A 14093-nucleotide genomic window follows, 5' to 3' on the forward strand; every position below is an offset into this window, starting at 1 on the left:
GACTCTGTCTCTTGGTACTCCCTCCAATAACTTACCTACTACTGACGTTAAACTCACCGGCCTATAATTTCCTGGATTACTTTTCCATCCTTTTTTAAACAACGGAACAACATGAGCCATTCTCCAATCCTCCGGCACTTCACCCGTAGACAGCGACATTTTAAGTATATCTGATATATTCAGCAGGAACCAGTGTCAATGCTAGGCCTAGAACTGCTTTCAGTGTGGCACAGCAGAAAATATTTATTAAGAAGACCAAAGTAAATCAAGAGAATAATGTAGAGAACCTATCAACAACATAACTGAATGTCATAATCTTACCATGCATATATAAACAACTGTCATACTTACTTCTCATCTAGTGCAGTCTGCTTCAGTAGGAAGTTCTGAATTATCTGTTCCTGATAGTCAACCAGGTGTTTCTGTTCAGCTGAATTAAGTGCTTTCTCATTTAGCCATTCCTACATTTTGCAATAGAAGGGATAAATATTATTAAGAATACCCATTTCAAAGTGTATAGCAACCTCCGTTACACAATGAGTTTGCAAGTTTACTTTCAAAACTTAATTTTTCATAATTTCTTGTGAAAAACACTGTTTGCATGATGTAAAGGTCAAGGGAGGTTCCAAGTTGAGTGATTTAGTCATTGTAAATGAAACCAAAATTGTTATCACCCCAGTTAATTTGAATAGTTAAAAGGGGTTATAAAAGCAGCAAAGGCAGCAACCTGAGACAGGTCATCTCCCCAGCTGTATGACAGAGGATAGACAAGGTGAGTATATGGACGTAACAGTGGAAGAATAAGACCTGTGACAAAGGTTAAGGTTAAATTGGGATGTTGGGAGTTGCTGGGTGATGAGGCTCAAAAGGTCATTTCCACACTCCATTTTCCTCTTCACACTGCATCTCCAAATAAATAAATACAAGGCTGTAAATCATTTATTTCATGTACCTGCTTCATTTGGACCAATTTTTCTTCGAACAATGTCAAATGCCATTTTCTTTCTTCTTCTGCTGCCTGCCTGCTTGCTCTTAGATCTTGCTGCATTTGGCTTCTCAGGGTCTCCATTGCAGATGAAGATACTTCAGTGAGGTTTGGTAGAGCTTCTGAAAAAACCTCCTCGATCAATTTGTCCACAGTCTGTGATGAAGTACAGTGCAGGTTCTGCTTTGTATAATGTGGTAAAATTACTAAAGCTATTTCCACACTTGTGCAGTTGAAAGCAAAGAGCAAATAACATGTACCTTTTGCACAAACTTTGCAGATTGAAATCCATATCCTACCACCTCATGTAAATGTCTGCAGACTACAGAAATGAAATTTTCTTTTCACTTAAGGGAAACAATTTGGAGATTAACCCACTAAGAATTCAAATGCATTACACAGAAACATTTGACCTCATTAAATTCAAAACTCACAGGCAGATCATGTCTATATTTAAAATTTATGCTTATGATGAATGACACCTTCCATGCACAGAAAGAAATCATAAAATTATCCTGAGAAATATTAACAAAATGAGCAACAAAGGATGCAAGCATACTGTCCTGCCTCTCCAGAAAGCAATTAATGATAGAAAAGCTTACCCAGACTATTATTCATAGCATACAATGTGAACCTAATTTCAACACCTTTACATAATGGAATTAATCCAAGCTATTGGGGAGAGTTTAAACTAAAATTGCTGGGAGGTGGGAACCGAACTGAAGTGACGGAGGAAAGGGAGGTTGGCTCACAAATAGAGAAAGCTTAGAAAGCGATAGACAGGTGATAGAGAAGGGACACACTCAGACCGATGGTTTGAGATGTGTCTATTTTAATGTGAGGAGTATTATGAAAAAAGTGGATGAGCTTTGAGTGTGGATCAGCACTTGGAGCTATGATGTTGTGGCCATTACAGAGACCTGGATGGTGCAGGGGCAGGAATGGTTACTTCAAGTGCCAGGCTTTAGATGTTTCAGAAAGGACAGGGAGGGAAGCAAAAGAGGTAGTGGTGTGGCATTGTTGATCAGAGATAGTGTCACGGCTGCAGAAAAGGTGGGAGTCATGGAGGGGTTGTCTACGGAGTCTCTGTGGGTGGAAGTTAGGAATAGGAAGGGGTCAATAACTCTACGGGTGTTTTTTTTAATATATAGACTACCCAATAGTAACAGGGACATCGAGGAGCAGATAAGGAAGACAGATTCTGGAAAGCAGTAATAATAGTAGGGTTGTTGTGGTGGGAGATTTTAATTTCCCAAATATTGATTGGCATCTCCCTAGAGTGAGGGGTTTAGATGGGGTGGAGTTTGTTAGGTGTGTTCAGGAAGGTTTTTTGACACAATACATAGATAAGCCAACAAGAGAAGAGGCTGTACTTGATCTGGTATTGGGAAATGAACCTGGTCAGGTGTCAGTCCTCTCAGTGGGAGAGAACTTTGGAGATAGTAATCACAATTCTATCTCCTTTACTATAGCAGTGGAGAGGAATAGGAACAGACAAGTTAGGGAAATATTTAATTGGAGTCAGGGGAAATATGAGGCTATCAGGCAGGAACTTGGAAGCATAAATTGGAAACAGGTGTTGTCACAGAAACATATGGAAGAAATGTGGCAAATGTTCAGGGGATATTTGTGTGGGGTTCTGCGTAGATACATTCCAATGAGACAGGGAAAGCATGGTCGGGTACAGGAACCGTGGTGCACAAAGGCTGTTGTAAATCTAGTCAAGAAGAAAAGAAGAGCTTTCGAAAGGTTCAAAAAACTAGATAATGATAGAGATCTAGAAGATTATAAGGCTAGCAGGAAGGAGCTTAAGAACGAAATTAGGAGAGCCAGAAGGGGCCATGAGAAGGCCTTGGCGGACAGGATTAAGGAAAACCCAAAGGCATTCTACAAGTATGTGAACAGCAAGCGGATAAGTCATGAAAGAATAGGACCAATCAAGTGTGACAGTGGAAAAGTGTGTATGGAACCGGAGAAAATAGCGGAGGTACTTAATAAATACTTTGCTTCGGTATTCACTACGGAAAAGGATCTTGGCGATTGTAGGGATGACTTGCAGCAGACTGAAAATCTTGAGCATGTAGATACTAAGAAAGAGGATGTGTTGGAGCTTTTGGAAAGCATCAAGTTGGATAAGTCAACGGGACCAGACGGGATGTACCCCAGGCTACTGTGGGAAGTGAGGGAGGAGATTGCTGAGCCTCTGGTAATGATCTTTGCATCATCAATGAGGACGGGAGAGGTTCTGGAGGATTGGAGGGTTGCAGATGTTGTTCCCTTATTCAAGAAAGGGAGTAGGGATAGCCGAGGAAATTATAGACCAGTGAGTCTTAATTCAGTGATTGGTAAGTTGATAGAGAAGATCCTGAGAGGCAGGATTTATGAACATTTGGAGAGGCATAATATGATTAGGAATAGTCAGCATAGCTTTGTCAAAGGCAGGTCATGCCTTATGAGCCTAATTGAATTTTTTGAGGATGTGACTAAACATATTGATGAAAGCAGAGCAGTAGATGTTGTGTATATAGATTTTAGCAAGGCATTTGATAAGGTACCCCTTGAAAGGCTTATTGAGAAAGTAAGGAGGCATAGGACCCAGGGGCAATGCTTTGTGGATCCAGGACTCGCTTGCCCACAGAAGGCAAAGAGTGGTTGTAGACAGGTCATATTCTGCATGGAGGCTGGTGACCAGTGGTGTGCCTCAGGGATCTGTTCTGGGACCCCTACTCTTTGTGATTTTTATAAATGACCTGGATGAGGAAGTGGCGGGATGGGTTAGTAAATTTGCTGATGACACAAAGGTTGGGGGTGTTGTGGATAGTGTGGAGGGCTGTCAGAGGTTACAACGGGACATTGATAGGATGCAAAACTGGGCTGAGAAGTGACAGATGGAATTCAACCCGGATAAGTGTGAGGTGGTTCATTTTGGTAGATCAAATATGACGACGGAGTATAGTATTAATGGTAAGACTCTTGGCAGCATAGAGGATCAGGGGGATCTAGGGGTCCGAGTCCATAGGACACTCAAAGCTGCTACGCAGGTTGACACTGTGATTAAGGCGGCATACAGTGCATTGGCCTCCATCAATTGTGGGATTGAGTTTAAGAACTGAGAGGTAATGTTGCAGCTATAAAGGACCCTGGTCAGACCCCACTTGGAGTACTGTGTGCAGTTCTGGTCACCTCACTACAGGAAGGATGTGAAAACCATAGAAAGGGTGCAGAGGAGATTTACAAGGATGTTGCCTGGATTGGGGAGCATGTCGTATGAGAATAGATGGAGTGAACTCGGCCTTTTCTTCTTGGAGTGACAGAGGATGAGAGGTGACCTAATAGAGTTGTACAATATAAAGACAGGCATTGATCGTGTGGATAGTCAGAGGCTTTTTTCCAGGGCTGAAATGGCTAGCATGAGAGGGCATAGTTTTAAGGTGCTTGGAAGCAGGTACAGAGGAGATGTCAGGGGTAAGTTTTCTATGCCGAGAGTGGTGAGTGTGTGGAATGGGCTGTCGGCCGCGGTGGTGGAGCAGAAATGATAGGGTCTTTTAAGAGACTCCTGGATGGGTACATGCAGCTTAGAAAAAAAGAGGGGTATGGGTAACCCTAGGTAGTTCTAAGGTAAGGACATGTTCTGCACAGCTTTGTGGGCCAAAGGGCCTGTATTCTGCTGTAGGTTTTCTATGTTTCTATATTTACATTTCAGCAACAATTATAATAAACTTTTGAGACAGAAGAGACTGCAGGTTTTGGAATGTGAAGCAAAAATAAAAAGCCACTGTGAAGGATGTAAGTGAGATAAGCAGTACCTATGGAGGCCCTTAGTTCCAATCTATCCATTGACCAACTTGCCTAATTGAACTTGTCCCATTTGCCTGTGTTGGTCCCTTGTCCCTCTAAACCTTTTCTATCTACATAAGTGCCTTTTAAATGCTGCAGTTGTATCCACCTCCACTAGCTCCTCTGGAAGCTTATTCCATATACCTACCAGCCTCTGTATGGCAAAAATTGCCAAAGTCTCTTCTAAATCTGTCCACTCTCTTTTAAAAAATATATCCTCTAGTTTTGGACTCAAAAACTTTAGATATTCACCTTCCCTTTGCCCTTCATAGTTAAACAAAATTCTATAAGGTCAGTCCTCAGTCTCCTATGCTCTGTGGAAAAAATTGCAGCCTATTCCGCCTCTCCTGGTAATCCTATCCCACCAGTCCTGGCAATATCCTTGCAAATAGTTTTGCATCACTCAAATTCAAAGACATCCTTCCTTCAGCAGGACAACCAAAACCATAGCCGCATGATAGGTGTTAACATCATTGTCCACTTCACAATGAGTTCTTGCCCTGCTGAGTATTTCCAGCACATTTGTTACTATTTTTTAAGACTATTAATTTGTAAGCATTTAATCAGCATGATTTTAATGATGAAAATATCAGTAAATACTAAAAGAGCCATAGTTAAAAAGAGTATGTTGTGAAGAAACTAAAGGAGCCATGGATCATTCCAACTTCTCCCACTGATGAAAAATAAATTGCAAAATCTCTCACTCTTTAATCCAGAAATGTCTTTCTCCAAACTTAGATGCTTCACACACTTTTTTCACTACCAAAACATCCAGCAACCAAACCCCTGAATATTTTAGCAAAATGTACTAAAAAGTAAAAAATGGATTTGTTACAGGGGTGTAAGTGAATTCTCTAGACTCACCTTCCACAGTTCAGTAACTGCCTTTGCGTCGTTATGATCTTCTTCATCCTCCATTTCACTGCGGAGCTGCCTGTTGCGTTCCTCAAGTTCATGATAACTCTATCAAGTTCACAATTATAATATTATGTGCTGCTCCACTACATTTACTTCACTACCTGCTCAGTTAGAATTCAGTTATACCTCAATTGTACAAAAACCACGTGAAGAAATTAAACAAGTGGAATGGATATTATCAATTAAAAATTAGCATTGTTATTGCCTCAATGGAACTGTATACTATCTACTAGCTAAACACATATATGAGTATAAAGAATTGTCTTTTTATATCATGAAATGCTGTGTAGGAGTCATGTATCTATTTTCTGTCTGTCTGTGTTGTATTTTGTGTTGCCCATTTATTATGGGCAATTTTTCACGTGGGTTGGGCCAAGCTAGAAGCTTTGTTCTAGTTAGTTTAGTTTAGTTAAGAGTGAGTCAGGTGGGCAATGATATATTTTTTTTGTTAACTACTAATTATGCTCAATTACGCTAATTTGAATGCCAATTACTCTAATTTCACTATATTGCTAAACTTAGTTTTATTATCGCTATAAGATCGTTCGCCTTTGCTCGTTTTGTAATAAAGGATCGAACATACTTTTTTTTCCAACATGGAACTCAATGGAAGTGCGTCATACAGTGTGACCTCCCGTACTGAGTCTCTCAGCAGATTTGGTTTGCTACATGCTGCATGAAGGTAAGAACAACAGTCACCACCTCCAGCTTTCTACTTTGTTCTTTACTTTGAATAAAAAAAAATTGGAGGATTAGATTTTGCAACCATATTCAGTCATACACCGCAGTTATTTGGATAGAATAATTAACACTGGTTATCATTATGCAGTTTACTCTTAGCCATCTGGTAACAATGGTGAATGGGGGTTGTCAGTTGCCAAAAAATATTCCCCAAAAATATTACTAATCATACACTCATAATCTATGTATTCATCTTTAAATAAATTACCAAACTATATGCCAGCTCTTTATACTTCAAAACTACAATGCTTTATTTTAAGGCTAAACACTGTTAAAGTGCAACAAAATAATTTAAATGACTGCCTCTACTCACGATATCAAATCTTCCAAAGGTTTTGCGAATTATCAACCTACAAATGCATTGTTCATGTAAGCGTGTCTTAAAAATGTCTATTCCTATTATTTTGCACAACTTTTGAAATAAAATTTATTTGAACTCTAAGTTCAAGTTGGAGCTTAATTGTAACTCAACCAAACATGAATATAGCCAAACGATGCAGCGTTCCTCCGGTGCCAAGATGCAAAACACAGTACCAACAGTCATAAAAAGCACAAGGTTATAAGATAGCAAATAAGCATACAAAACAAAAATAAAACCTTTTTTGAAATGTTATACTGTTTTTAGAAATTTTTGCTGTTTGAATGATAACTAAATGCAAAAGTTTTGGATAAACAAGATAGCAGTCATTTTTTAGACAGTGACAAACAATAAAAATCCAACTTTTAGCGTTGGTTGCTGTCTAAAAAACAACTGCTCAGAAACTTCTTTTCTAAGTGTGGTCCCAGGCACAGCAGGGCTCGTCAGAACTCAGAGAGCAACTGCTAGTTCATATTTGCCCCCTTCCTTGTCTCCCTTTCCCAGAGAGTGGACTGTACCAGTGGGACCACCTTAGCATACTAGTGGGTTTGAGAAGAGACTCGAGGTGGAATATAGGTTGAGCAAAAGGTTTTTGGCTTAGTTGTCGTGGGAACTCATCAGTTATTTCTCCTCTCCTAATTAGGCCCAGTCTCATCATTGGCGCAGGGTAGTTCACCTCATAGCCAAGTCATCAGTCCTCAACTCCAGTACTGAGCCATTCACTTTGCTGTTTGCTAATGGGACAGTCCAACATGGGCAGTAAATATTAAGTTAATGCAGAACAGGTGGATTAGATCAGTGAATAAATGAAAAGTGAATTTGCTGAAGGTCAGTCGATTGGAAAGTTACTCCTTTTTGTACCTTCATGCTGCAGACAGAAAGTTCAATTGACATTCAAATACTGCAAGTAGTTACAGTCTAACCTTAATAAAGTCATCTGGAGCAAATGTTCTCCTAGCCTTGTCCATCAGATTCGCAGCATGCTCTCTTTGTGTCTCTTCAAGTCTATTCAACAGGGTCCTCCGCCGTTTCTTCATTCCCAAAATGATGGCTTTTGTCTGCTTGGTAAATTCTAAAAGAAATATTTATATTACATGCCGGTGTAAATTAGGGACCTGCCTTTCTAGGATCAAGGATGGCTTTAAGCAGAATCCAAGTTATTTGCTTTGTAATTTCTGTACTATTCTCTGGAAGGAGATACGCAGAGGCCTCAGATAAATTGGCCTAAAAAGCCAAAAGCACCGTTCTTCGAATGAGGACATTTTGCCAAGAAATCAGGAAAATTGAGGAATAGTTTCTTGCTTTAACATTGAGTGTCAGCTTTGAACGTGAGCATTTCAAAGGCAGCTTATACAGCAGACATAGCAATTTATATAACATAGTTATAGAGTCATAGAGGCAATCAGCATAAAATAGGCCCTTTGGATGATCATCAAACACATATTTATACCACACAGATCAAGGACTATTAAAGGGATTAGTATACCCTACAGTCTTCTATTGATTAGTAATGCCAATACTCATGTAGATACTTAAATATGGTTGAGGGTACCTGCCTGCACCATTCATTCAGGCAGAGTGCTTCAGATTCAAACCATCTCTTTTTGAAAAAAATATTCCTTAGATCACTTCTAAATATCTTACCCTTTATCCTAAACGTGTGCGTTCATGCTTTAGATAGCCTTGCTATGATCTATTCCGTTTAAACCTCTCATAAATTTGAATTCTTTCTTCAGCCTCTTCTGCTGGAAAACCCAGCCTATCCACCCTCAGAACTGAGAGACTGCATCCAACTCAACATCCTGATGAATCTCTTTTGCACCTTTTCCAATGAAACCATGTCCTTCCCATAGTGTGGTGACCAGAAACAGACACAGTATTTAAGTTGTAGTCAAACCAATGTTTTGCAATGTTGTCACATAACTTCCTTGTTCTTACACTTCATACCCTGACTAATAAAGACAAATATCCATAATACATTTTCATCACCTTATTTACCTGCACTCTAACCTTCGAAGATCCTTGAACTTGTACACTAATGTACCCTTGGTCCTCAGAATTCCTTGCCTTAATAAACTCCCCAGAATGCATTATCTTGCACATATCAGGACTGAACATAGACCACAGAACATAGAAAACCTACAGCACAGTACAGGCCATTCAGCCCACAAAGATGTGCCGAACATGTCCCTGCCTTAGAAATTACTAGGCTTACCTATAGCCCTCTATTTTACTAAGCTCCATATACCTATCTAAATGTCCCTTAAAAGACCCTATCGTATCCGCCTCCACCACCGTTGCCGACAGCCCATTCTACGTACTGTCACGTACCCCGTGACGGGAATAAAGAAACCAGCAGAAATAGAAACCACTTTGGAGTCTAGTATTGCTGTAAACTAATAATATTTATTAATAACTATGCAATACAGTAAACTAAGTGAAGATAAATCAAACAGGTTAGCAAGAATTATCAAATAGGTTAGCAAGAATTATACATGTAAGTAAGTCAGTAAGCGTGGAGAAATATGTATAAAAACCAAGTTTCTTTAAGTCTAGGGGTAAAAAGATACAGTCTTACGATGTTGAGTAAAGTTCAGTTCAGTTTGTGGAATTTATTTGAATGGCGGTGGAGAGAGAGAGAGAGAGAGAGAGTTGAGTCTTCAGGTGAGCTGTTGCCGTCGATTTCCTCGTCGTCCTCCAAAATCCTTCACAAGTCACCGACTGTGACTTTAACAACAAAGGGGATCGTACTTTGGTGTGGTTGAGCTGTCTACCCAGGCCAGGGTTGGACACATGGACAACTCCCCACTGGTCCTGCCTTTGAATTTTCACTGGCAGAGCACTTGGATCAATCCGCCTGATCGATCCTCCAAAAACCCACTTTCTCTGCGGGCACAACAATGCTCATTCAGTGTCCAGATCACGTGTCTGAGGTCTGTATCATCTGACCTCCTATTTATTTCACCAGGCTGAGCATCACCGCTCATTCAAAGAGTCCCTCCTTCCTTTGTCTGTAAAGGAATGCGAGCAGGCAACAAGTCCTTGGAAGTAACATCAATAATGTCCTGTTGGTCACCATAGCAACCTTCAAGCTGCTCAGTTTTTATCTCCAAAGTAAAACTCCAAAGTTAACTCCCGTGACAGTCCACTGTCAATCTTCGTCTCTCTCTCTCTTTTCCAAACAAACCATCAATGATAAATGACTCTCTCTGTCTCTCTTCAAACAGTTAATAGGGGCACTCCTGGATCCTCTCACAGTACTCACAACTCTCTGAGTAAAAAACTTATCCCTGGCATCTCCTCTGTACCTACTCTCCAGCACCTTAAACCTGTGTCCTCTTGTGGCAACCATTTCAGCCCTGGGAAAAAGCCTCTGACTATCTACACGATCAATGCCTCTCATCATCTTATACACCTCTATCAGATCACCTCTCATCCTCCGACGCTCCAAGAAGAAAAGGCCGAGTTCATTCAACCTATTCTCATAAGGCATGCTCCCCAATCCAGGCAACATCCTTGTAAATCTCCTCTGCACCCTTTCTATGGTTTCCACATCCTTCCTGTAGTGAGGCGACCAGAACTGAGCACAGTACTCCAAGTGGAGCCTGACCAGGGTCCTTTATAGCTGCAACATTATCTCTCGGCTCCTTAACTTAATCCCATGATTGATGAAGGCCAATGCGCTGTATGCCGCCTTAATCACAGAGTCAACCTGCGTAGAAGCTTTGAGTGTCCTATGGACTCAGACCCCAAGATCCCGCTGATCCTCCACACTACCAAGAGTCTTACCATTAATACTATATTCTGCCATCATATTTGACCAACCAAAATGAACCACCTCACACTTATCTGGGTTGAACTCCATCTGCCACTTCTCAGCCCAGTTTTGCATCCTATCAATATCCCGTGGTAACCTCTGACCACCCTCCACACTATCCACAACACACCCAACCTTTGTGTCATCAGCAAATTTACTAGCCCATCCCACCACTTCCTCATCCAGGCCATTTACAAAAATCACAAAGAGTAGGGGGTCCCAGAACAGATCCCTGAGGCACACCACTGGTCACCACCCTCCATACAGAATATGACCCATCTACAACCACTCTTTGCCTTCTGTGGGCAAGCCAGTTCTGGATCCACAAAGCAATGTCCCCTTGGATCCCATGCATGTTTACTTTCTCAATAAGCCTTGCATGGGGTACCTTATCAAATGCCTTGCTGAAATCCATATACACTACATCTACTGCTCCTCCTTCATCAATGTGTTTAGTCACATCCTCAAAAAATTCAATCTGCTACTGCTCTGCCCATCCTACCAACTAAAATCACCCTGTGGCTTACAACTGTTCTCCTCAGTATCAACAAAGTTACTTTATCCTTACCCTAGAGGTACATCAATGGCCATGCACATCCAGGCACAAAAACCACGCTCCACCATCACATTCTGTCTCCTTTTATGAAAGCAATTACAGATGTGAACTTCTCTTGGAATTGTCGGGTTCCATACCTTTGGATCATTTTCCCAGGCAAGATCTTGTCAAGAGTTGTCACATAACTTCGTTGTTCTTATACTTCATGCCCTGACTAATAAAGTCTATGTAAACTACACCAACTGCACAACCCTCAATCAATTTGGTCAGACAGAAGCTCACTAACCAAAATATGTTGACTAGTAGAGATAAATACCGTGCTTTTCCAAATATAAGTTAATCGTATCCTTTTGAGCAAAAGCAATTTGTCACCAGAGACTCTCACAAATTTCTACAGATGAACCATGGAGAGCCTTCTGACTGCATCACTATCTGGTATGGGGAGGCCACTGCACAGGATCAGAAAAAGCTGCAGAAAGTTGCAAATTTAGCCAGCTCCATCATGGGCAATAGGCTCCACATTTTTGAGGACATCTTCAAAAAGCAATGCCTCAAAAAGGTAGCATCCACTATCACCCAGGACATGCCCTCTTCTCATTGTTACCATCAAGGAGGAGCTACAGGAGGTTGAAGACAGGCATTCAAGGTCTTAGGAACAGCTGCTTCCCCATCAGATTTCAGAATGGACTATGAACCCTTGTACACTACCTCACTATTTTTTAATTCTCTTTTTGCACTACTTATTTAATTTAAATTGTAAATATATATACAGTTGAAGTCAGAAGTTTATATACACCTTAGCCAAATACATCGAAACTCAGTTTTTCACAATTCCTGACATTTAATCCTAGAAAACATTCCCTGTCTTAGGTCAGTTAGGATCAGTACTTTATTTTAAGTATGTGAAATGTCAGAATAACAGTAGAGAGAATGATTTATTTCAGCTTTTATTTCTTTCATCACTTTCCCAGTGGGTCAGAAGTTTACATACACTTTGTTAGTATTTGGTAGCATTGCCTTTAAATTGTTTAACTTGGGTCAAATGTTTTGGGTAGCCTTCCACAAGCTTCTCACAGTAAATTGCTGGAATTTTGTTTCATTCCTCCAGACAGAACTGGTGTAACTGAGTCAGGTTTGTAGGCCTCCTTGCTCGCACATGCTTTTTCACTTCTGCCCACAAATTTTCTATTGGATTGAGGTCAGGGCTTTGTGATGGCCACTCTAACACCACTCTAATGACTTTGTTGTCCTTAAGCAATTTTGCCACAACTTTGGAGGTATGCTTGGGGTCATTGCCCATTTGGAAGACCCATTTGCAACTGAGCTTTAACTTCCTGTCTGATGTCTTGAGATGTTGCTTCAATATATCCACATGATTTTCCTTCGTCATAATGCCATCTATTTTGTGAAGTGCACCAGTCCCTCCTGCAACAAAGCACCCCCACAACATGATGCTGCCACACCCATGCTTCACAGTTGGGATGGTGTTCTTTGGCTTGCAAGCCTCACCCTTTTTCCTCCAAACATAACGATGGCCATTATGGCCACACAGTTCAATTTTTGTTTCATCAGACCAGAGGACATTTCTCCAAAAAGTAAGATCTTTTCCCCATGTGCACTTGCAAACTGTAGTCTGGCTTTTTTATGGCGGTTTTGGAGCAGTGGCTTCTTCCTTGCTGAGCAGCCTTTCAGGTTATGTCGATACAGGTTTCCCCCGCCATCCGAAGGTAGAGCGTTCCTATGAAATCCTATGAAACGGTTCGTAAGCCGAAATGTCATAAAGCAAAGAAGCAATTACCATTTATTTATATGGGAAAATTTTGTGAGCCTTCGCAGACCCAAAACTAACCTACCAAATCATTCCAAATAACACACAAAACCTAAAATAACAGTAACATATAGTAAAAGCAGGAATGATATGATGAATACACAGCCTATATAAAGTAGAAATACTTTTCCACAATCATTACTGAACTGTTCTCCGTAGTGAAAATCTCACGCAAGCGCCGTCGGCAGAAAAACTCACGCATGTGCTGTTGGCAGAAACACTCTCTAGTAACCTTTAAGCTATGAAGCTGCCAAATCATACCAAATAACACGTAAAAATACACAGCCTATATAAAGTAGAAATAATGTATGTACAGTGTAGTATCACTTACCATATCAGGAAGACAGCGCCGAGCACACTGATGATGGTGTGTTAGACTGAGTCGTCGCAGGTTGGGCGGTGCAGTGACCCCCACCCTCCAGGCCGCTGAGCGATACATTGCCGCGAAGCATGCAGGGGTGCAGCGGTAGCCGGGAGGCACACAGCACATCTTTAAGAAAAAAGCCGAAACAAATATGCTAATTAATTAGGTGCTGCCCGGCACGTAATTGTTGGCCCAGATCAGTGCCGATTTCCAATTGTGTCGTCTCTGATCTGGGCTGACAATTACGTGTTGGCGGCACCTAATTAATTAGCATGTTTGTTTCGGCTTTTCTCTTAAAGATGTGCTGTGTGCCTCCTGGCTACCGTTGCATTCTCCACGAATCGGTATCTGTCCGCGGCCCGGGGGTTGGGGTGGTGGGATACTGAGGTGTCATCTCATCATTGTCCGTTTCCATTAAGGCAGGCAGGTCATCTTCTATCTCTGCCCGCCTCGATGTCGAAGGTCGAGGTTTGTCGTCTGCTGTGGCTGATGTGGAAGGCTTACTTGACTGCTGAGCCCCGCGCATTTTTCTATCTCACAGTTCTTTGTAAGGGCTCAAACCATCCTGCAAGTATCCCCTACACCGACGTACCCTTTCAAAATTAAAGTCGTACTTTATCATTACTCATTCAGTTTCGAATGTTATCCTTTCCTCTTCCAATGGCATCAGCTCTTCATCTGTCAGTTCT

General features: G+C 41.1%; 1 protein-coding gene across 3 annotated transcripts in view; it reads right to left on the bottom strand.

The window, feature by feature from the left end:
* Positions 1-14093, bottom strand: part of LOC140196679 (evC complex member EVC-like) — a 65578-nt gene that overhangs the window by 13912 nt on the left and 37573 nt on the right. For 2 of the 3 annotated variants that reach the window (XM_072256287.1, XM_072256286.1), the window contains 4 exons: positions 7763-7911; positions 5687-5785; positions 953-1165; positions 352-461 (listed from right to left, as the gene is read on the bottom strand). In XM_072256287.1, the coding sequence (XP_072112388.1) occupies positions 352-461; positions 953-1165; positions 5687-5785; positions 7763-7911 (571 nt within the window). The remainder of the gene's footprint in view (positions 1-351; positions 462-952; positions 1166-5686; positions 5786-7762; positions 7912-14093) is intronic. The other variant, XM_072256288.1, reaches the window with a different exon arrangement.

Source organism: Mobula birostris, chromosome 4 (assembly GCF_030028105.1).
Source record: "Mobula birostris isolate sMobBir1 chromosome 4, sMobBir1.hap1, whole genome shotgun sequence".
NCBI classification, from domain to species: domain Eukaryota; kingdom Metazoa; phylum Chordata; class Chondrichthyes; order Myliobatiformes; family Myliobatidae; genus Mobula; species Mobula birostris.